At 47.0% G+C, this 24,432-nt stretch overlaps 2 protein-coding genes across 2 annotated transcripts in view; one reads left to right on the forward strand and one right to left on the reverse strand.

The window, feature by feature from the left end:
* Positions 1–24,432, reverse strand: part of LOC110511897 (luc7-like protein 3) — a 383,846-nt gene that overhangs the window by 154,234 nt on the left and 205,180 nt on the right. The gene's annotated exons all lie outside the window — the stretch shown is intronic.
* The window catches only part of LOC110538728 (voltage-dependent T-type calcium channel subunit alpha-1I), a 154,595-nt gene continuing 147,360 nt past the window's right edge, over positions 17,198–24,432 (forward strand). Inside the window, exons 1-2 of the mRNA XM_090193955.1 lie at positions 17,198–17,348; positions 20,480–20,613. Of these exons, the coding sequence (XP_090050081.1) occupies positions 17,259–17,348; positions 20,480–20,613 (224 nt within the window). The 5' untranslated portion in view covers positions 17,198–17,258. The remainder of the gene's footprint in view (positions 17,349–20,479; positions 20,614–24,432) is intronic.

Genomic DNA, 24,432 nt, shown 5'->3' on the forward strand with positions numbered 1-24,432 from the left:
TGATAAAGACAGCACACCCTGTACCCATTCACACATAGTGTAGACAGCACAGCTGTACCCATTCACACAATGTGTAGACAGCACACCTGTACCCATTCACACAATGTGTAGACAGCACACCTGTACCCATTCACACAATGTGTAGACAGCACACATGTACCCATTCACACAATGTGTAGACAGCACACATGTACCCATTCACACAATGTGTAGACAGCACAGCTGTACCCATTCACACATAGTGTAGACAGCACAGCTGTACCCATTCACACATAGTGTAGACAGCACACCTGTACCCATTCACACATAGTGTAGACAGCACACCTGTACCTATTCACACATAGTGTAGACAGCACACCTGTACCCATTCACACATAGTGTAGACAGCACACCTGTACCCATTCACACATAGTGTAGACAGCACACCTGTACCCATGCACACATAGTGTAGACAGCACACCTGTACCCATTCACACATAGTGTAGACAGCACACCTGTACCCATTCACACAATGTGTAGACAGCACACATGTACCCATTCACACAAAGTGTAGACAGCACAGCTGTACCCATTCACACATAGTGTAGACAGCACACCTGTACCCATTCACACATAGTGTAGACAGCACACCTGTACCCATTCACACATAGTGTAGACAGCACACCTGTACCCATTCACACAATGTGTAGACAGCACACCTGTACCCATTCACACAATGTGTAGACAGCACACATGTACCCATTCACACATAGTGTAGACAGCACACCTGTACCCATTCACACATAGTGTAGACAGCACACCTGTACCCATTCACACATACCAACTCTCCACACAGATACAGTACACACACTCACATTTAAACATTGCCATCCACCAGACAGAGGGTTAGAATGACACGAAACAGACTCGCCACTCTGCCATGGTAACGGAGAGCATAGAGTGCCTCTTACACAGTAACCAATGCATTATGGGAGCATTACCAATAAACACTGGAGCTACAACTCACAGACCAATGCACATGTAGAAGCAGATACACACACACACACACACACACAGGTGAAGTGTGTTCACTGCAAATACATTATTTTTTTCCTTTTGCCCTTTCTCTTTCCCTCTGTCTCTCTTTGTTGTTCCCTCTCTCGCTTTTCCTCTTCCTTGGCCAGTGGCAAAGACTGCAATGCCAGTGAAAAGGTCAGATGAGGAGGGAAGAGTGGTGGAGCGAAAGAGTGAGCGAGGCATGAGGTGAAAGAGAGGAATGGAGAGAGAGAGAAAGACTAAAGGGATGGAGTGAAAAGAAACCAGGAAGGGGAGTGGGGTTAAAGAGAGAAGGATGAGTGGAGGGATGGGCTGGAAGTATAGAATAGAGATGGAGAGAGAGAGAGGAGGAAGGAGAGACAGAAATAGTTGATAGACGGGAGAGAGACCAGGTCGGGTGGAAGAGAGGGAACAGGAGGAATTAGGAGGGACAGGGGTAGAGAGAGGGGACAGGAGGTATTAGGAGGGACAGGGGTAGAGAGAGGGAACAGGATGTATTACGAGGGACAGGGGTAGAGAGAGGAGACAGGAGGTATTAGGAGGGACAGGGGTAGAGAGAGGGAACAGGAGGTATTTGGAGGGACAGGGGTAGAGAGAGGGAACAGGAGGTATTAGGAGGGACAGGGGTAGAGAGAGGGGGATGAGGTAAATAAGAGGAGCGACAGCGACAGATGGCTGGAGGAAGGCTGGTGTGGTTGCCGAGGATGCCTGACTCCAACGTGACAACAAACTGCCCCGACGGATGTCACCACTCGTCCTGTCACCCCAGCTCTCTACCTCTCCCTCTCTCTCTCCCTCTCTCATTCACCCCAGCTCTCTACCTCTCCCTCTCTCTCTCCCTCTCTTATTCACCCCAGCTCTCTACCTCTCCCTCTCTCTCTCCCTCTCTTATTCACCCCAGCTCTCTACCTCTCCCTCTCTTTCTCCCTCTCTTATTCACCCCAGCTCTCTACCTCTCCCTCTCTCTCTCCCTCTCTTATTCACCCCAGCTCTCTACCTCTCCCTCTCTTATTCACCCCAGCTCTCTACCTCTCCCTCTCTTATTCACCCCAGCTCTTTACCTCTCCCTCTCTTATTCACCCCAGCTCTCTACCTCTCCCTCTCTTATTTACCCCAGCTCTCTACCTCTCCCTCTCTTATTCACCCCAGCTCTCTACCTCTCCCTCTCTCATTCACCCCAGCTCTCTACCTCTCCCTCTCCCTCTCTCTCTCCCTCTCTCTCTCCCTCTCTTATTCACCCCAGCTCTCTACCTCTCCCTCTCCCTCTCCCTCTCTTATTCACCCCAGCTCTCTACCTCTCCCTCTCTTATTCACCCCAGCTCTTTACCTCTCCCTCTCTTATTCACCCCAGCTCTCTACCTCTCCCTCTCTTATTTACCCCAGCTCTCTACCTCTCCCTCTCTTATTCACCCCAGCTCTCTACCTCTCCCTCTCTTATTCACCCCAGCTCTCTACCTCTCCCTCTCTCTCTCCCTCTCTCTCTCCCTCTCTCTCTCCCTCTCTTATTCACCCCAGCTCTCTACCTCTCCCTCTCTCTCTCCCTCTCTCTCTCCCTCTCTTATTCACCCCAGCTCTCTACCACTCCCTCTCTCTCTCCCTCTCTTATTCACCCCAGCTCTCTACCTCTCCCTCTCTCGTCGTCTTTCTATTTCTCTTTGTCTGCCTGTCCCTCCCCTCTCTCTCCCCCTCTCTTATTCACCCAAACTCTTTTCTCTCCCTTTTCATCTGTTACTGTTTATGTGTCTCTCTTCCTATTCAGTTGGTCCTCTCTGTGTGTTCTGTACCAGATGTATTAGAGGGAGTCAGTTTGGCCTTTCTGTGTGTTCTGTACCAGATGTATTAGAGGGAGTCAGTTTGTCCTCTCTGTGTGTTCTGTACCAGATGTATGAGAGGGAGTCAGTTGGTCCTCTCTGTGTGTTCTGTACCAGATGTATGAGAGGGAGTCAGTTGGTCCTCTCTGTGTGTTCTGTACCAGATGTATTAGAGGGAGTCAGTTTGTCCTCTCTATGTGTTCTGTACCAGATGTATTAGAGGGAGTCAGTTGGTCCTCTATGTGTGTTCTGTACCAGATGTATGAGATGGAGTCAGTTGGTCCTCTCTGTGTGTTCTGTACCAGATGTATGAGAAGGAGTCAGTTGGTCCTCTCTGTGTGTTCTGTACCAGATGTATTAGAGGGAGTCAGTTGGTCCTCTCTGTGTGTTCTGTACCAGATGTATTAGAGGGAGTCAGTTGGTCCTCTCTGTGTGTTCTGTACCAGATGTATTAGAGGGAGTCAGTTGGTCCTCTCTGTGTGTTCTGTACCAGATGTATTAGAGGGAGTCAGTTGGTCCTCTCTGTGTGTTATGTACCAGATGTATTAGAGGGAGTCAGTTGGTCCTCTCTGTGTGTTCTGTACCAGATGTATTAGAGGGAGTCAGTTGGTCCTCTCTGTGTGTTCTGTACCAGATGTATTAGAGGGAGTCAGTTGGTCCTCTCTGTGTGTTCTGTACCAGATGTATTAGAGGGAGTCAGTTGGAGACACTGGAATAAACGGAAGAGTGCTGATACAGACAGAGATCAACACGTGATCACACAGAGAGCTATGATGACACAGAGAGCTATGATGACACAGAGAGCTATGATCACACAGAGAGCTATGATCACACAGAGAGCTATGATCACACAGAGAGATATGATCACACAGAGAGCTATGATCACACAGATACCTATGATCAAACATAGAGCTATGATCACACAGATAACTATGATCACACAGAGACCTATGATCACACAGAAAGCTATGATCACACAGAAAGCTATGATCACACAGAGAGCTATGAGCACTCACTCACAAACACAGAATCTTACACATGCAACGCACTCACACACTCACTCACACACACAAACAATAGCACAGTGTTTAGCTTGTCTCCGTGGAGGCACCTCGTCTGATCCCGTTGCTGTGGCAACGCAGCCAGGCTTGTCTTAAGGAATTCTCCCAGTCCTTCTGTAGCTAGCACTACCACATCACCGACCTACCACTCTCTCTACCACTACCGTAACCATAAGCTTCTGGTAGAGAGAGGAGGGTAGCTAGCACTACCACATCACTGACCTACCACTCTCTCCACCACTACCCTAACCATAACCTTCTGGTAGAGAGAGGAGGGTAGCTAGCACTACCACATCACTGACCTACCACTCTCTCTACCACTACTGTAACCATAACCTTCTGGTAGAGAGAGGAGGGTAGCTAGCACTACCACATCACTGACCTACCACTCTCTCTACCACTACCCTAACCATAACCTTCTGGTAGAGAGAGGAGGGTAGCTACCACATCACTGACCTACCGCTCTCTCTACCACTAGACTCCATCCGCTGTGTGTGTGTGTGTGTGTGTGTGTGTGTGTGTGTGTGTGTGTGTGTGTGTGTGTGTGTGTGTGTGTGTGTGACCCTCCTGCATTAAAGTGTTAATATCTTTCTATTCCTGTACCTTATTCCTGATCCTTCTCTAAGTGCATCTCGCCACTGACCCTAATAGGTACACAAACACACAATCACACATACAAACACATATACAAACACGCATAAAACTTGAAACATCACATCTGTGCTGTTTCACCTCTTGGGGCAGCTTCTAATCTCTGTCCCCATTGTCCATTAGTGGCCATTAGAGCGTGTGAGGACAGCAGTGCCTCCTCTCCCCTACACCCTCTCCCCCTCTCCTCTACACACTCTCCCCTACACCCTCTCCACCTCTCTCCTACACCCTCTCCACCTCTCCCCTACACTCTCTCCCCTACACCTACACAAAATCAAATCAAATCAAATTGATTTATATAGCCCTTCGTACATCAGCTGATATCTCAAAGTGCTGTACAGAAACCCAGCCTAAAACCCCAAACAGCAAGCAATGCAGGTATAGAACTACACCCACTCCCCTATACCCTCTCCCCTCTCCCCCTCTCCTATACACCATCTCCCCTACACCCTCTCCCCTCTCCCCTACACCCTCTCCCTTACATCCTCTCCCCTACACCCCTACACCCTCTCACCCACTCCCCTACACCCTCTCCCTTACATCCTCTCCCCCTCTCCCCTACACCCTCTCCCTTACATCCTCTCCCCTACACCCCTACACCCTCTCACCCACTCCCCTACACCCTCTCCCTTACATCCTCTCCCCCTCTCCCCTACACCCTCTCCCTTACACCCTCTCCCCCACTCCCCTACATCCTCTCCCCTCTCCCCTACACCCTCTCCCTTACACCCTTTCCCCACTCCCCTACACCCTCTCCCATCTCCCCCACTCCCCTACACCCTCTCCCCCTCTCCTGTAGTCCCCTACACCCTCTCCCCCACTCCCCTACACCCTCTCCCCCACTCCCCTACACCATCTCCCCCACTCCCCTACATCCTCTCCCCTCTCCCCTACACCCTCTCCCTTACACCCTTTCCCCACTCCCCTACACCCTCTCCCCCACTCCCCTACACCCTCTCCCCCACTCCCCTACACCCTCTCCCCCACTCCCCTACACCCTCTCCCCCACTCCCCTACACCATCTCCCCCACTCCCCTACATCCTCTCCCCTCTCCCCTACACCCTCTCCCTTACACCCTTTCCCCACTCCCCTACACCCTCTCCCCCACTCCCCTACACCCTCTCCCCTCTCCTCTTCACCCTCTGCCCTACACACTCTCCCCTAAAATAACACATCCTAGATCTGAATGAATGAAATATTCTTATTAAATAATTTTTTCTTTACATAGTTGAATGTGCTGACAACAAAATCACACAAAAATTATCAATGGAAATGAAATGTATCAACCCATGGAGGTCTGGATTTGGAGTCACACTCAAAATTAAACTGGAAAATCACACTACAGGCTGATCCAACTTTGATGTAATGTCCTTAAAACAAGTCAAAATGAGGCTCAGTAGTGTGTGTGGCCTCCACGTGCCTGTATGACCTCCCTACAACGCCTGGGCATGCTCCTGATGAGGTGGCGGATGGTCTCCTGAGGGATCTCCTCCCAGACCTGGATTAAAGCATCCGCCAACTCCTGGACAGTCTGTGGTGCAATGTGGCGTTGGTGGATGGAGCGAGACATGATGTCCCAGATGTGCTCAATTGGATTCAGGCCTGAGGAACGGGCGGGCCAGTCCATGGCATCAATGCCTTCCTCTTGCAGGAACTGCTGACACACTCCACATGAGGTCTAGCATTGTCTTGCATTAGGAGGAACCCAGGGCCAACCGCACCAGCATATGTCTCTGTCTCTGGCGAGCACATGGAGGGCTGTGCGGCCCCCCAAAGAAATGCCACCCCACACCATGACTGACCACCGCCAAACCGGTCATGCTGGAGGATGTTGCAGGCAGCAGAACGTTCTCCACGGCGTCTCCAGACGCTTTCTTCTGTGAAGTGCACAGGGCGCCAGTGGCGAATTTGCCAATCTTGGTGTTCTCTGGCAAATGCCAAACATCCTGCACGGTGTTGGGCTGTAAGCACAAACCCCACCTGTGGACGTCGGGCCCTCATACCACCCTCATGGAGTCTGTTTCTGACCGTTTAGTTTGATTTCACAGAAGTGTGATTGACTTGGAGTTACATTGTGTTGTCTAAGTGTTCCCTTTATTTTTTTGAGCAGTGTATTTTTTGAGAGAAGGATGTTTTTATTTTTGGCAAACTCAAAAATTCTGTACATAATCTCTCCGTATTCATATGAAACATTAACAAGACAATGCCAAACATTGGTTGGCAGCTATATCCTCTGAGGCAAAGTTGGTGTGAACAAACTACAACTCCCATTTGCTGAGGCAAGCAGGCAAGCAGTAACTCAGACACCACCACTGTAGTTTCAGTTAGGCTTTAAATATGTGAGAGCACATGGAGGCTGTGGGGTCTGTAGAAAAGACAGTGGGAGAGAGGTGGAGGGACTTGGTAAAAAGATTTCTGAAAATAACTCATAGAAGTATCAAGGAACTACTCTTGTTCTGATCAATGCTATTAACACGTTGAATAGGGCTCTAATAATGTCATATTGTCCATATTGTACATACACAAAATATGTGACAAAGCATTTCCTAGCATATAATATGTTTTCATATCATCCCATATCACGTTGCATAGTCTGGTTACTCCCCCCATCCCCCACCTATCATATCACATTATCCTGTGATAAATCACACATCTGCCATACTTTATAAATCCAACTACACGTATGTCTGAAGTTAAACCTTAGGGGTGTGTGTGTGTGTGTGTGTGTGTGTGTGTGTGTGTGTGTGTGTGTGTGTGTGTGTGTGTGTGTGTGTGTGTGTGTGTGTGTGTGTGTGTGTGTGTGTGTGTGTGTGTGTGTGTGTGTGTGTGTGTGTGAGAGTGAGACAGATGGTAGTGAGATGTGACAGTCACAGTCTGATGATGTCACACGTAAAGGCACTGTGTCGTATTGCCCCGTGGTGAAGGAAACTGATTCTGCTTGGTTTAGACACACAGAAAATAGTGCAAAACTTTTGACCGGGGACCAGAGGACTCTTTAAAAGTAGTGCACTACGGAGGGAATGGGGTTCCATTTGGGACGCAGACTGAGACTGCTATAGAGACTTGTAACTCTGGCCTGCTGGGAATATGTCATTTCTGCAGGAGTGACAAAACTAATGAAAAAGCACTCAGCTAAAACATTTGTTTCACAAATGCTGCAATTTCTTTATGATTTAATTTCTGTCTGGTTTCTGGTGATTACACTCATTTTATTCTGCCAGGAAAATATTTCATAACGTCAGAAGAATGACAAGTAGTGAGAGAGGGGGGAAGAGAAAGAGGGGGAGGGAGAGAGAGGAAGAGAGAAAGGGGAGAGAGAGGAAGAGAGTGGGGGGAAGAGAGAGGAAGTGGGGAGGGGGGGTATGAGAGAGAAGGGAAGAGAGAAAGAGGAAGAGAGGGTAGGGGTGACTGTAATGAGCGAGAGACAGACAAAGAGAGACCGAGAGAAAGGAGGGGCAGAGAAAGGAGGGAGAGTGAGAGAAAGATAAAAGTTATTGTGATGTGGAAAAAGAGCTTGGTAAAGTGGCAGGGTCAGAAAAAAGAAAGATGGAGAGAGAGCTTGAGCTTGAGAAATATTAAGACACACACAGTAACAAAAGGAGAATGAATAAACAAAGTAGAAAGGCAACTGAGAAATGGACAGAGCATCTGAAGATAGAGATGGAGGAATTAGAGAGAGAGAGAGATGTTGAGATGAGTTGAACCCGTGGCTGCTGTGTGCAGACAGACAGCATGTATCTCCATGGTTCAGTAGAAGGATCAGCTGGACTGGCCTAGTTGCCTCCCCACTACTGTATCCAGGATATGACCTAATAGCCTAGTTGCCTCCCCACTACTGTATCCAGGATATGACCTAGTAGCCTAGCTGCCTCCCCACTACTGTATCCAGGATATGACCTAATAGCCTAGCTGCCTCCCCACTACTGTATCCAGGATATGACCTAGTAGCCTAGCTGCCTCCCCACTACTGTATCCAGGATATGACCTAATAGCCTAGCTGCCTCCCCACTACTGTATCCAGGATATGACCTAATAGCCTAGCTGCCTCCCCACTACTGTATCCAGGATATGACCTAATAGCCTAGCTGCCTCCCCACTACTGTATCCAGGATATTACCTGGTAGCCTAGCTGCCTCCCCACTACTGTATCCAGGATATGACCTAGTAGCCTAGCTGCCTCCCCACTACTGTATCCAGGATATGACCTAGTAGCCTAGCTGCCTCCCCACTACTGTATCCAGGATATGACCTAATAGCCTAGCTGCCTCCCCACTACTGTATCCAGGATATGACCTGGTAGCCTAGCTGCCTCCCCACTACTGTATCCGGGATATGACCTAATAGCCTAGCTGCCTCCCCACTACTGTATCCAGGATATGACCTAATAGCCTAGCTGCCTCCCCACTACTGTATCCAGGATATGACCTGGTAGCCTAGCTGCCTCCCCACTACTGTATCCAGGATATGACCTAGTAGCCTAGCTGCCTCCCCACTACTGTATCCAGGATATGACCTAGTAGCCTAGCTGCCTCCCCACTACTGTATCCAGGATATGACCTAATAGCCTAGCTGCCTCCCCACTACTGTATCCAGGATATGACCTGGTAGCCTAGCCTCTTCGGTTGTATGGTTGTGTGTGTGTGTGATACGGTTGTAGCCCAGGACACTGTAACTGTGGTGTCAATAGGAGACACATGGACACTCTATAGTTCAATCATACAGGAGCAACACTGAAACACTGTTCTTAGTCCAGCTGAGAGTCCGGAGCCCCCGGGTAAGGCCAGCAAACTGAACTGGAAACAGAAGAGTCACACCTCATAGACTTGAGCCAAACGGCCGGCAGATGGTGATTTTTTGGTCGTTTCATCTTACCGTCCAAAGGGATTGCATTCAACCGGCTATGTACTTGTATTCCCCCTGGACCTGTTTCTACCTAAAACATTCTTCATTCAAGCTGCAAATGTTTCGATTTCCTCCTTAAGATGATTTAATGGCGAGAAGGTTGAAAAAAAAGGAAAATATGCGTACTTTCTTTATGAAACCCCATTTCCCCCCACTGTGCTATGGTGGCCAATGCTACTTCCTGACATTGCATACAATGTTCGAACCAAGGGTAAAAAACAGACTGCTGCAACCTGATTGGCTGAATGTGAGTATATGTACAGTGGGGCAAAAAAGTATTTAGTCAGCCACCAATTGTGCAAGTTCTCCCACTTAAAAAGATGAGAGAAGCCTGTAATTTTCATCATAGGTACACTTCAACTATGACAGACAAAATTAGAAAAAAAAATCCAGAAAATCACATTGTAGGATTTTTAATGAATTTATTTGCAAATTATGGTGGAAAATAAGTATTTGGTCACCTACAAACAAGCAAGATTTCTGTCTCTCGCAGACCTGTAAGTTCTTCTTTAAGAGGCTCCTCTGTCCTCCACTCGTTACCTGTATTAATGGCACCTGTTTGAACTTGTTATCAGTATAAAATACACCTGTCCACAACCTCAAACAGTCACACTCCAAACTCCACTATGGCCAAGACCAAAGAGCTGTCAAAGGACACCAGAAACAAAATTGTAGACCTGCACCAGGCTGGGAAGACTGAATCTGCAATAGGTAAGCAGCTTGGACTGAATAAATCAATTGTGGGAGCAATTATTAGGAAATGGAAGACATACAAGACCACTGATAATCTCCCTCAATCTGGGGCTCCATGCAAGATCTCACCCCGTGGGGTCAAAATTATCACAAGAACGGTGAGCAAAAATCCCAGAACCACACCGGGGGACCTAGTGAATGACCTGCAGAGAGCTGGGACCAAAGTAACAAAGCCTACCATCAGTAACACACTACGCCGCCAGGGACTCAAATCCTGCAGTGCCAGACGTGTCCCCCTGCTTAAGCCAGTACATGTCTAGGCCCGTCTGAAGTTTGCTAGAGAGCATTTGGATGATCCAGAAGAAGATTGGGAGAATGTCATATGGTCAGATGAAACCAACTTTTTGGTAAAAACTCAACTCGTTGTGTTTGGAGGACAAAGAATGCTGAGTTGCATCCAAAGAACACCATACCTACTGTGAAGCATGGGGGTGGAAACATCATGCTTTGGGGCTGTTTTTCTGCAAAGGGACCAGGACGACTGATCCGTGTAAAGGAAAGAATGAATGGGTCCATGTATCGTGAGATTTTGAGTGAAAACATCCTTCCATCAGCAAGGGCATTGAAGATAAAACGTGGCTGGGTCTTTCAGCATGACAATGATCCCAAACACACCGCCCGGGCAACGACGGAGTGGCTTCGTAAGAAGCATTTCAAGGTCCTGGAGTGGCCTAACCAGTCTCCAGATCAACCCCATAGAAAATCTTTGGAGGGAGTTGAAAGTCTGTGTTGCCCAGCAACAGCCCCAAAACATCACTGCTCTAGAGGAGATCTGCATGGATTAATGGGCCAAAATACCAGCAGCAGTGTGTGAAAACCTTGTGAAGACTTACAGAAAACGTTTGACCTCTTTCATTGCCAACAAAGGGTATATAACAAAGTATTGAGATAAACTTTTGTTATTGACCAAATACTTATTTTCCACCATAATTTGCAAATGAATTCATTAAAAATCCTACAATGTGATTTTCTGGATTTTGTCATAGTTGAAGTGTACAGGCCTCTCTCATCTTTTTAAGTGGGAGAACTTGCACAATTGGTGGCTGACTAAATACTTTTTTGCCCCACTGTATATGCATTTTTCCCATTTTTGATTTGTTTTTCCCTTTAAGGGCCTTGCGCAGAAAGGTGAAAGGACTCAATATCGTCCTCTGTGTATCTGGGTGTATGAGAGTAATATATATATGTTAGATTACATACTTTTCACACATGCTTATAGCTGTGGTGTGTGTGTGTGCATCAATGAGTGAATGAGCTTGTGCGTTAGTGTGTATGTATGTGTTTCTCCCTGATGTCCTAACTAGCTCTCCCAGATGTAAGCCTGCAGGCAGCTTCCCTGCCTCTCTGTGAGTGGTGTGTTTTCACTACATAACACATTCACCAGCTATTAGGGCTGATTGATTCTGCACTGCCGCTTGTTTAGCGCTGCTTAAGTGTTTCTGTGAGGCCACTCAGGCAACCCTGTGCTCCGTGACGCTTTTGGAATGAACGGGGAACAAGAAACACAGAGAGAGAGATGAAAAGAGAGGGAGAGACATGCAGATAAATAGGGAACAATTGGTATAGCAATAGAGAGAGAGAGAGAGAGAGAGAGTAGAGGCATAGAAAAAGAAGGTAAGACGCAGTGAACTAGAGAGAGAGGGTGGAGAGAAGAGTGAGGGAGGGGGAAGAAAGAAAGAGGGAGAGGTTGAGAGAGAAAGGGGGTAGAGAGGGTGGGAAGGAGTGTTTCTGCTATAGTGGTCTCCTTCTGCTTCATGTATAGACCCCCTAATCATCACCTGAGAACAACAGGCTTTATGTTAAAACACACCTACCTCTAATGTACCGTAACACACACACTTGTGTATCTGCACGAACACACACATGCACACACACGCACCTCCGCCGAGGCATTTGAAGTGCAAAATGTCAAAGTTCAAAGGTAGCATACCAATGCACCGATAGAAACATATGAAGAGATGGTAAAGGCTACATAAGATAGTAACTACGCTAATTATGATAAGGAACAATTTCATAGAAAACAGGGAGGAGGGAAATGATGTGTATGAGTGTGTCAATGTCCAAGCTTGTGTGTGTTTATGTCCAAGCGTGTGGGTGTTTATGTCCAAGTGTGTGTGTGTGTGTGTGTGTGTGTGTGTGTGTGTGTGTGTGTGTGTGTGTGTGTGTGTGTGTGTGTGTGTGTGTGTGTGTGTGTGTGTGTGTGTGTGTGTGTATTGAGCAGCAGTGGTCCATGTCAGTAGGGTGGTGACTGTAGGGTTTGCTCTATGTCAGTAGGGTGGTGACTGGTATAGGCCACCAAACCACCATCCTGTCACGGTGTGTGTGTGGTGTGTTTGCATGTGCGAGGGATCAACTGGCTTTGTGAGAGATAACCTGGCTTTCTGAGAGATCACCTGGCTTCGTGAGAGATGACCTGGTTTTGTGAGAGATCACCTGGCTTTGTGAGAATTCACCTGGCTTTGTGAGAGACCACCTGGCTTTGTGAGGGATCACCTGGCTTTCTGAGAGATCACCTGGCTTTCTGAGAGATCACCTGGCTTTGTGAGAGATCACCTGGCTTTGTGAGAAATGACCTGGCTTTGTGAGAGATCACCTTGCTTTGTGAGAGATCACCTGGCTTTGTGAGAAATGACCTGGCTTTGTGAGAGATAACCTGGCTTTGTGAGAGACCACCTGGCTTTGTGAGAGATCACCTGGCTTTGTGAGAGATGACCTGGCTTTGTAAGAGATGACCTGGCTTTCTGAGAGATGACCTGGCTTTGTGAGAGATCACCTGGCTTTGTGAGAGATCACCTGGCTTTGTGAGAGATCACCTGGCTTTGTGAGAGATCACCTGGCTTTGTGAGAGATGACCTGGCTTTCTGAGAGATGACCTGGCTTTGTGAGAGATCACCTGGCTTTGTGAGAATTCACCTGGCTTTGTGAGAGATCACCTGGCTTTGTGAGAGATCACCTGGCTTTGTGAGAAATGACCTGGTTTTGTGAGAGATCACCTGGCTTTGTGAGAATTAACCTGGCTTTGTGAGTGATGACCTGGCTTTGTAAGAGATAACTTGACTTTGTGAGAGATCACCTGGCTTTGTGAGAGATCACCTGGCTTTGTGAGAGACCACCTGGCTTTGTGAGGGATCACCTGGCTTTCTGAGAGATCACCTGGCTTTCTGAGAGATCACCTGGCTTTGTGAGAGATCACCTGGCTTTGTGAGAATTCACCTGGCTTTGTGAGAGATCACCTGGCTTTGTGAGAGATCACCTGGCTTTGTGAGAAATGACCTGGCTTTGTGAGAGATCACCTGGCTTTGTGAGAGACCACCTGGCTTTTGAGAGATCACCTGGCTTTGTGAGAGATGACCTGGCTTTGTGAGAGATGACCTGGCTTTCTGAGAGATGACCTGGCTTTGTGAGAGATCACCTGGCTTTGTGAGTATTCACCTGGCTTTGTGAGAGATCACCTGGCTTTATGAGGGATCACCTGGCTTTCTGAGAGATCACCTGGCTTTGTGAGAGATCACCTGGCTTTGTGAGAAATGACCTGGCTTTGTGAGAGATGACCTGGCTTTCTGAGAGATGACCTGGCTTTGTGAGAGATCACCTGGCTTTGTGAGAATTCACCTGGCTTTGTGAGAAATGACCTGGCTTTGTAAGAGATAACCTGGCTTTGTGAGAGACCACCTGGCTTTGTGAGAGATCACCTGGCTTTGTGAGAAATGACCTGGCTTTGTGAGAGATGACCTGGCTTTCTGAGAGATGACCTGGCTTTGTGAGAGATCACCTGGCTTTGTGAGAATTCACCTGGCTTTGTGAGAAATGACCTGGCTTTGTAAGAGATAACCTGGCTTTGTGAGAGACCACCTGGCTTTGTGAGAGATCACCTGGCTTTGTGAGAGATGACCTGGCTTTGTGAGAGATGACCTGGCTTTCTGAGAGATGACCTGGCTTTGTGAGAGATCACCTGGCTTTGTGAGAATTCACCTGGCTTTGTGAGAGATCACCTGGCTTTGTGAGAGATCACCTGGCTTTGTGAGAGATGACCTGGCTTTCTGAGAGATGACCTGGCTTTGTGAGAGATCACCTGGCTTTGTGAGAATTCACCTGGCTTTGTGAGAGATCACCTGGCTTTGTGAGAGATCACCTGGCTTTGTGAGAAATGACCTGGTTTTGTGAGAGATCACCTGGCTTTGTGAGAATTCACCTGGCTTTGTGAGTGATGACCTGGCTTTGTAAGAGATCACTTGACTTTGTGAGAGATCACCTGGCTTTGTGAGAGATCACCTGGCTTTGTGAGAGACCACCTGGCTTTGTGAGGGATCACCTGGCTTTCTGAGAGATCACCTGGCTTTCTGAGAGATCACCTGGCTTTGTGAGAGATCACCTGGCTTTGTGAGAATTCACCTGGCTTTGTGAGAGATCACCTGGCTTTGTGCGAGATCACCTGGCTTTGTGAGAAATGACCTGGCTTTGTGAGAGATCACCTGGCTTTGTGAGAGACCACCTGGCTTTTGAGAGATCACCTGGCTTTGTGAGAGATGACCTGGCTTTGTGAGAGATGACCTGGCTTTCTGAGAGATGACCTGGCTTCGTGAGAGATCACCTGGCTTTGTGAGTATTCACCTGGCTTTGTGAGAGATCACCTGGCTTTGTTAGAGATCACCTGGCTTTGTGAGAAATGACCTGGTTTTGTGAGAGATCACATGGCTTTGTGAGTATTCACCTGGCTTTGTGAGTGTTGACCTGGCTTTGTAAGAGATCACTTGACTTTGTGAGAGATCACCTGGCTTTGTGAGAGATCACCTGGCTTTGTGAGAGACCACCTGGCTTTATGAGGGATCACCTCGCTTTCTGAGAGATCACCTGGCTTTCTGAGAGATGGCCTGGCTTTCTGAGAGATGACCTGGCTTTGTGAGAGATCACCTGGCTTTGTGAGAATTCACCTGGCTTTGTGAGAGATCACCTGGCTTTGTGAGAGATCACCTGGCTTTGTGAGAGATGACCTGGCTTTCTGAGAGATGACCTGGCTTTGTGAGAGATCACCTGGCTTTGTGAGAATTCACCTGGCTTTGTGAGAGATCACCTGGCTTTGTGAGAAATTACCTGGTTTTGTGAGAGATCACCTGGCTTTGTGAGAATTCACCTGGCTTTGTGAGTGATGACCTGGCTTTGTAAGAGATCACTTGACTTTGTGAGAGATCACCTGGCTTTGTGAGAGATCACCTGGCTTTGTGAGAGACCACCTGGCTTTGTGAGGGATCACCTGGCTTTCTGAGAGATCACCTGGCTTTCTGAGAGATCACCTGGCTTTGTGAGAGATCACCTGGCTTTGTGAGAGACCACCTGGCTTTTGAGAGATCACCTGGCTTTGTGAGAGATGACCTGGCTTTGTGAGAGATCACCTGGCTTTGTGAGAATTCACCTGGCTTTGTGAGAGATCACCTGGCTTTGTTAGAGATCACCTGGCTTTGTGAGAAATGACCTGGTTTTGTGAGAGATCACCTGGCTTTCTGAGTATTCACCTGGCTTTGTGAGTGATGACCTGGCTTTGTAAGAGATCACTTGACTTTGTGAGAGATCACCTGGCTTTGTGAGAGATCACCTGGCTTTGTGAGAGACCACCTGGCTTTTTGAGGGATCACCTGGCTTTCTGAGAGATCACCTGGCTTTCTGAGAGATCACCTGGCTTTGTGAGAGATCACCTGGCTTTGTGAGAATTCACCTGGCTTTGTGAGAGATCACCTGGCTTTGTGAGAGATCACCTGGCTTTGTGAGAAATGACCTGGCTTTGTGAGAGATCACCTGGCTTTGTGAGAATTCACCTGGCTTTGTGAGTGATGACCTGGCTTTGTAAGAGATCACTTGACTTTGTGAGAGATCACCTGGCTTTGTGAGAGATCACCTGGCTTTGTGAGAGATCACCTGGCTTTGTGAGAATTCACCTGGCTTTGTGAGAGATCACCTGGCTTTGTGAGAGATCACCTGGCTTTGTGAGAAATGACCTGGTTTTGTGAGAGATCACCTGGCTTTGTGAGTATTCACCTGGCTTTGTGAGTGATGACCTGGCTTTGTAAGAGATCACTTGACTTTGTGAGAGATCACCTGGCTTTGTGAGAGATCACCTGGCTTTGTGAGAGACCACCTGGCTTTGTGAGGGATCACCTGGCTTTCTGAGAGATCACCTGGCTTTCTGAGAGATCACCTGGCTTTGTGAGAGATCACCTGGCTTTGTGAGAATTCACCTGGCTTTGTGAGAGATCACCTGGCTTTGTGAGAGATCACCTGGCTTTGTGAGAAATGACCTGGCTTTGTGAGAGATCACCTGGCTTTGTGAGAATTCACCTGGCTTTGTGAGTGATGACCTGGCTTTGTAAGAGATCACTTGACTTTGTGAGAGATCACCTGGCTTTGTGAGAGATCACCTGGCTTTGTGAGAGATCACCTGGCTTTGTGAGAATTCACCTGGCTTTGTAGTCGTGAAGTTAAGGAGAGGAGTAAAGAAGTCCAGTAAGAGTACTGGGACAAATCTGGACAGAGACAGAGAGAACAACAGAGAGAAACAGAGAGTGAGACGGAGACAGAGAGAAACAGAGAGAGACGGAGACAGACACAGAGACACAGGGAGACAAATAGACAGCGAGAGAGACAGACAGGGAGAGAGAGAGACAGACAGACAGACACAGACAGACAGACAGACAGATATAGTGTCTGAGTGCAGCTGGCTTCGAGCCAGAGACAGTTTTGTTTTACATCCCCACTCCCCTCCCTCCGGCACCAGTCTGTTAATCCCTTTCATTTACAAGCACCACTCAGCATCACCCAGTGCAGCTCTACCTGTGAGTGTGTCTGTGTATCATATGATGAAAGCCTTTCACTATTTGTATGTGCGTGTGGGTGCGCGCGCATACGTTCGTGTGTGAATGTGCCTACTGTATGTTTGCTTATTTGCGAGTATGATATGCTATTGCCTTTCAGTATGTGTGTGTACTGTCCCTGGTTGTCCACTGTGTTTCTTAACCCTTTGCTGTCCATACGTGGTTCGAGAGGATCAGTATCATGGTGATTCTGCTCAACTGTGTCACCCTGGGGATGTACCAGCCCTGTGAGAACATCGACTGCACTTCAGACCGCTGCCAGATACTACAGGTCTGTCTGTCTGTCTGTCTGTCTGTCTGTCTGTCTGTCAAAACGTCACCCCCGCGAAGCGGTAATGCTTCTGCGACTAATTACTTTGTAAAAAGTGTTAGATAAATTCAGTTTCACCACTGTATCATTTGATGGATTGATTACAGTTGATTATTGACAACATGCGGTGAGAAGAGAGAACCCATTCCCCAACCTCCACACCAGCCTTTCTTTAGACTCCCTATGACACTGGTGTGACTGATATATTGACTGACAGTGGTGTAAAAAGTAACCAGTTATCAGACTTGAGTAAAAGTAAAGATACCTTAATAGAAAATGGCTAAAAGTGAAAGTCACCCAGTAAAATAGGTCTAAAAGTATTTGGTTTTAAATATACTTAATAAGTATCGAAAGTAAATGTAAAAATATAAATCTTTTCACATTCCTTATATTAAGCAAACCAGACGGCACAGTTTTCTTTAAAGAAATGTACGGATAGCCAGGGGCAGACTCTAACACTCAGACATTATTTACAGATAGCCTGGGGCAGACTCCAACACTCAGACATAATTTACAGATAGCCAGGGGCAGACTCCAACACCCAGACATCATTTACAGATAGCCAGGGGCCCACTCCAACACTCAGACATCATTTACAGATAGCCAGGGGCAGACTCCAACACTCAGACATCATTTACAGATAGCCAGGGGCCCACTCTAACACTCAGACATCATTTACAGATAGCCAGGGGCAGACTCTAACACAGACATAATTTACAGATAGCCAGGGGCAGACTCTAACACTCAGACATTATTTACAGATAGCCAGGGGCCCACTCCAACACTCAGACATCATTTACAGATAGCCAGGGGCAGACTCTAACACTCAGACATTATTTACAGATAGCCAGGGGCCCACTCTAACACTCAGACATCATTTACAGATAGCCAGGGGCCCACTCTAACACTCAGACATAATTTACAGATAGCCAGGGGCAGACTCCAACACTCAGACATTATTTATAGATAGCCAGGGGCAGACTCCAACACTCAGATATTATTTACAGATAGCCAGGGGCAGACTCCAACACTCAGACATTATTTACAGATAGCCAGGGGCAGACTCCAACACTCAGACATTATTTACAGATAGCCAGGGGCAGACTCCAACACTCAGACATTATTTACAGATAGCCAGGGGCACACTCCAACACTCAGACATTATTTACAGATAGCCAGGGGCAGACTCCAACACATTATTTACAAAGAAAACATTTGTGTTTAGTGAGTCCGCCAGATCAGAGGCCGTAGGGATGACCAGGGATGTTCTCTTATTAAGTGTGTGAATTGGACCGTTTTCCTGTCCTGCTAAGCATTCAAAATGTAACAGGTACTTTTTGGTGTCACGGAAAATGTATAAAGGACATATTTTCTTTAGGATTGTAGTGAAGTAAAAGTGAATGTTGTCAAAAATATGAATAGTAAAGTAGATACCCCTAAAACGACTTAAGTAGTACCTTAAAGTATTTGTACTTTACACCACTGGTGACTGATGTAGTGGCTGATATAGTGAACATTGCATTACATGTGCTGAGCGTTTGTTACGTAATTAACGACACCGTCTGCACACACGCACACACACACAGACACACCACGTAACATAGAGAATCTGAAAGGCTGCATGTGTGTGTGTCCTCTCCTGCTGTGTATAGCATGGCCCTGCTTGGAAAGGCTCAGTCAAACCTCCTTGTTTCAACACACAGGAGCCAAGGCCCCCGGCTGTAGCTCACTATGAATAAGAAATGAAGCAGAACGTTGTCAGGTTCTAAAGTATCCACTATGAATGTTAGATGAGCCAGTATCTGTAAGGATTGTGTCCATGCCCATCTCTGGATGTGCATTTGTACTTTTAAATGGTGTGTGTGTGTGTGTGTGTGTGTGTGTGTGTGTGTGTGTGTGTGTGTGTGTGTGTGTGTGTGTGTGTGTGTGTGTGTGTGTGTGTGTGTGTGTGTGTGTGTGTGTGTGTGTGTGTGTGTGTGTGTTATTGGCAGAGAGGTTTGTTGGTCTAGAAACTAATTTACCGCCTGGTGATGTCACCATGACAGAGCTTGAAGAATTTAGAAATGAATAATGGGCAAATATTTCACAATCCAGGTGTGCAAAGCTCTTAGAGACTTACCCAGAAAGACTCACAGCTGCCAAAGGTGATTCTAATATGTATTGATTCAGGGGGTTGAAGGCTTAAAAAAAAGATCTTCCACTTTGACACGACAGAGTATTTTGTGTAGATCATTAACAACAAACAACAATTGAATCCATTTGAATCCCACTTTGTAACACAATAATGTGATGTGAAGAAATCCAAGGGAAGTGTAGACTTTCTCAAGGCCCTGTTTAAAACACAGGAACATATTTAGGACTGCACTGGGACTATACCACTGATATCCACTATCTGCACACTACTGATTAGAGAGGTAGTCACAGTGTTTCCCTCCCCACTCCCAGACAGTCCGAGCAAAATTCTCTCTTAAGAAATTGTCCTTTACTAAAAAGCTATTTTTGTTTCTTTTTGACCATTTTAATTTTAAATAATCAATTGTTACCTAGAAATGGTTTGACATTGAGATAAAAACATCTGTATTGGACCTTTAATGCATAACTAGGACACAAAGACATACAGCACATGCATACGCACGCACGAGCGCACACACACACACACACACACACACACACACACACACACACACACACACAGTCAGTGACAGATGCAATCATGTCCCAGTCACTCTGTTAATTGATAATCATTAACAAGTTAATTAAAGTAGTGTTTTGATCGAAGGTTGATGTTTTCATTGTTGTCCCATCTGCTAGTTGCGACAGAAAATAATCATAACCAATCAAGCCACTGTCGCTGGGCGGGACATTACACCCACAGCAGTGGTTTGGACTAGGGTCGTTTTATTTTCAGAACACGAAAACGTGTGTGTGTGTGTGTGTGTGTGTGTGTGTTATTTTTTCTTTATCAACAGGTGTTTTCATCAGTTTCAAGAGTATGTGCTTCCTCATTTCATATAAATCTGACAAATTACCTCTCCCCCTCTCTTTCTCTCCCCCTCTCTCTCTCTCTCTCTCTCTCTCTCTCTCTCTGTCAGGCGTTCGATGCGTTCATCTACATCTTCTTTGCGTTGGAGATGGTGGTGAAGATGGTGGCGCTGGGAATCTTCGGGAGACGCTGTTACCTTGGCGACACCTGGAACAGACTAGACTTCTTCATCGTCATGTCTGGGTTAGATCACCCTTCTTCCTTTCCTTCTTCCTTTCCTTCCTGTGAAGAGTGTAGGTGGGAGCTAGGTGAATACTACTGAATCATAGATAGTACTGTACATACTCTGCAGATGTAGGGCTTCAACCAGCAGCCATGTGTTTATGAGAAAGTGCACTACGACACTGTGCCATAAAGCTGCAGACCTCTTGGCAGATGCAGCAGTAGACTGGATGCAGAGATGAAGAGGGCCTTTTAGACTCACATCTGTAGTTTAGCTTCTTCTGTTGTTTCCCCTTCACACGTTTCTGCTGTCAAAGCCAGGCTGTGTTAAAACTAGAGTTTGATGTCGAGCTGGTAAATGTCTGGTTTGATGTTGTTGAAATCAGTTGAATTCAAGTAGATGGGTGCACAGACACACTCACACATGCACGCACGTACGCACACACGCACACAAGCAAGCACACACACACATACACACCACAACAGCTCTCTCATACACACACACCACAACAACTCTCTCATACACACACACACACACACACACACACACACACACACACACACACACACACACACACACACACACACACACACACACACACACACACACACACACACACACACACACACACACCACAGCAACTCATACATAGTCCCATGCCCTCACCAACATGAAAACAGACCCCATTTCAAAAACCTTTAAACCTCTCTCTGAGAACAGGTTTGAAATCCTTGAAGTCATTAGAGATAATAGTGGGGAGTCTGAGGCAGTTGTCTGGATGGAGCCTCTTCTGTGCTGTTGTCTGTTCTGTGCTGCAGGGCTCAGCTCACATGGAGTGTTGCTGTTGTGTTGTGATGCCTTACATAACAAGATGCTTCTGTCTGCTTTGAGCCACATGACATGCCAGGTGTTGGCTATCTCTCTGTCTGTCTCTCTTTCTCTCTCTCCCTCCTGCTCTTTCCTTCTCTCTCTCTTTCACTTTCTCTTTCTCTCTATTTTCTCCCTTTCTCTCTCTTTCTAGCTCTATAAAATCCTTATTAAAATAGTGTGTGTTTGTTAGGGGTGGTTGAGTTAGTCCATTGGGTAAAGAGCTCATTATAAATGCATAAGCTCAGCCTGTTCTGACAGCAGCCTCATCAACCTTTACAGCGGTCACCTATCATTTCCATCAATGATAGTGAGCTGTCCAGGCCCTGAGGCAGCAACAGCCCCAAACCACGATGCTCCCTCCACCATACTTTACAGTTGGGATGAGGTTTCAATGTTGGTGTGCTGTGCCTTTTTTTCTCCGCACACATTTTTCTCCGCACACATTTTTCTCCGCACACGTTTTCCTTCCAAACTTCTAAACTGTAGTTTCATCCGTCCACAGAATATTTTGCCAGTAGCGCTGTAAACATCCAGGTGCACTTTTGCAAACTTCAGATGTGCAGCAATGCTTGTTTTGAACAGCAGTGGCTTCTTCTGTGGTGTCTTCCCATGAACACCATTCTTGTTTAGTGTTTTACGCATCGTAGACTCGTCAACAGAGATGTTAGTATGATCCAGAGATTTCTGTAAGTCTTTAGCTGACACTTTAGGATTATTCTTAACCTCATTGAGCATTCTGCGCTGTGCTCTTTCAGTCATCTTTGCAGGATGGCCACTCCTAGGGAGAGTAGCAACAGTGCTGAACTTTCTCCATTTATAGACAATTTGTCTTACAATGGACTGATGAACATCAAGGCATTAAGAGATACTTTTGTATCCTTGCACAACATTATGCAAGTCAACTATTCTTCTGAAATCTCTTTTGTTCAAGGCATGGTTCACATCAGGCAATGCTTCTTGTGAATAGCAAACAAAATGTTGTGAGTGTTTTTTAAAGGGCAAGGCAGCTCTAACCAACATCTCCAATCTCGTCTCATTGATTTGACTCTAGGTTAGCGGACTCCTGACTCCAATTAGCTTTTGAGAAAGTCATTAACCTAGGGGTTCACATACTTTTTCCAACCTACACTGTGAATGTTTAGATTATGTATTCAATATAGATAAGAAAAATACAATAATTTGTGTGTTATTAGTTTAAGCACACTATGTTTGTCCATTGTTGTGACTTAGTGTAACATCTGAGTCCAACTCACACTTCCAAACACTTAGATCCCCGAAATGCAGCCCACTTTCCAGCTCACTTTCTAGATCCCAATCACTGGAATGCTAATCACCTGTTCACACACCTGCATGTCATCATCCCACACTATTTAGTTCAGTTCCTGGCACCCCATCACTGTGAGGTATTGTTTGTTTTGAGACACACCTTTTCAGAGCTCTGGTTTTCCCCCGTCCTTCTCTCCTCCCGTGTATGATAGTTTTTCCTGCCTCACTCATGACACCTTTTGCTTATTCCCTGCCTGTACTGTTTTCCATTTTTGGACTACCGTGTATGACCTTCTGCCTGCCCCTGGACCCAGCTTCCTGCCTCCTCCTGTGTATGACCTTCTGCCTGGCCCTGGACCCAGCTTCCTGCCTCCTCCTATGTATGACCTTCTGCCTGGCCCTGGACCCAGCTTCCTGCCTCCTCCTGTGTATGACCTTCTGCCTGCCCCTGGACCCAGCTTCCTGTCTCCTCCTGTGTATGACCTTCTGCCTGCCCCTGGACCCAGCTTCCTGTCTCCTCCTGTGTATGACCTTCTGCCTGCCCCTGGACCCAGCTTCCTGCCTCCTCCTGTGTATGACCTTCTGCCTGCCCCTGGACCCAGCTTCCTGCCTCCTCCTGTGTATGACCTTCTGCCTGCCCCTGGACCCAGCTTCCTGCCTCCTCCTGTGTATGACCTTCTGCCTGCCCCTGGACCCAGCTTCCTGCCTCCTCCTGTGTATGACCTTCTGCCTGCCCCTGGACCCAGCTTCCTGTCTCCTCCTGTGTATGACCTTCTGCCTGCCCCTGGACCCAGCTTCCTGCCTCCTCCTGTGTATGACCTTCTGCCTGCCCCTGGACCCAGCTTCCTGTCTCCTCCTGTGTATGACCTTCTGCCTGCCCCTGGACCCAGCTTCCTGCCTCCTCCTGTGTATGACCTTCTGCCTGCACCTGGACCCAGCTTCCTGCCTCCTCCTATGTATGACCTTCTGCCTGCCCCTGGACCCAGCTTCCTGCCTCCTCCTGTGTATGACCTTCTGCCTGCCCCTGGACCCAGCTTCCTGCCTCCTCCTGTGTATGACCTTCTGCCTGCCCCTGGACCCAGCTTCCTGCCTCCTCCTGTGTATGACCTTCTGCCTGCCCCTGGACCCAGCTTCCTGTCTCCTCCTGTGTATGACCTTCTGCCTGCCCCTGGACCCAGCTTCCTGCCTCCTCCTGTGTATGACCTTCTGCCTGCCCCTGGACCCAGCTTCCTGCCTCCTCCTGTGGTCCCTTTCATTAAACAGCTGCTGCGCTCTGACCTTGAAACCAGCTCTGTCTCCCTCGTGTTCATTACACTTAGAAGAAGATCAGATCAAATTGTATGACCAATTTATGCAAAAATCATAATCACAAACTTTTTCTTGCCACTGTATATACTATATACATTTTACGGACACAGTATATTTTACAATAGTTATCTTTTGATTGTTTTTAGTCCCACTCTTCAGCTCCACTCAACCCCTCCCATCTATCTCTGAACAACATCCAGTTTTGACTTCTATTTGCCATAGTTTTCAATTGTGCTGTGATGTTTCACAAAAGTTCTGAACCTTTCTATTCTGATAGATTCTACAGATTGTAAATTAAACAAAACATTTTTGCTAGAAGTATTATATTATTGATTGACTGACTAAAATGTTTGAAATCACCTAGTTAGCTCCTGGGAAATGTGCCAATTCTTCAG

The sequence above is a fragment of the Oncorhynchus mykiss genome, chromosome 12 (genome assembly GCF_057628025.1).
Source record: "Oncorhynchus mykiss isolate SJ-2025 chromosome 12, ASM5762802v1, whole genome shotgun sequence".
In the NCBI taxonomy this organism is placed as follows: domain Eukaryota; kingdom Metazoa; phylum Chordata; class Actinopteri; order Salmoniformes; family Salmonidae; genus Oncorhynchus; species Oncorhynchus mykiss.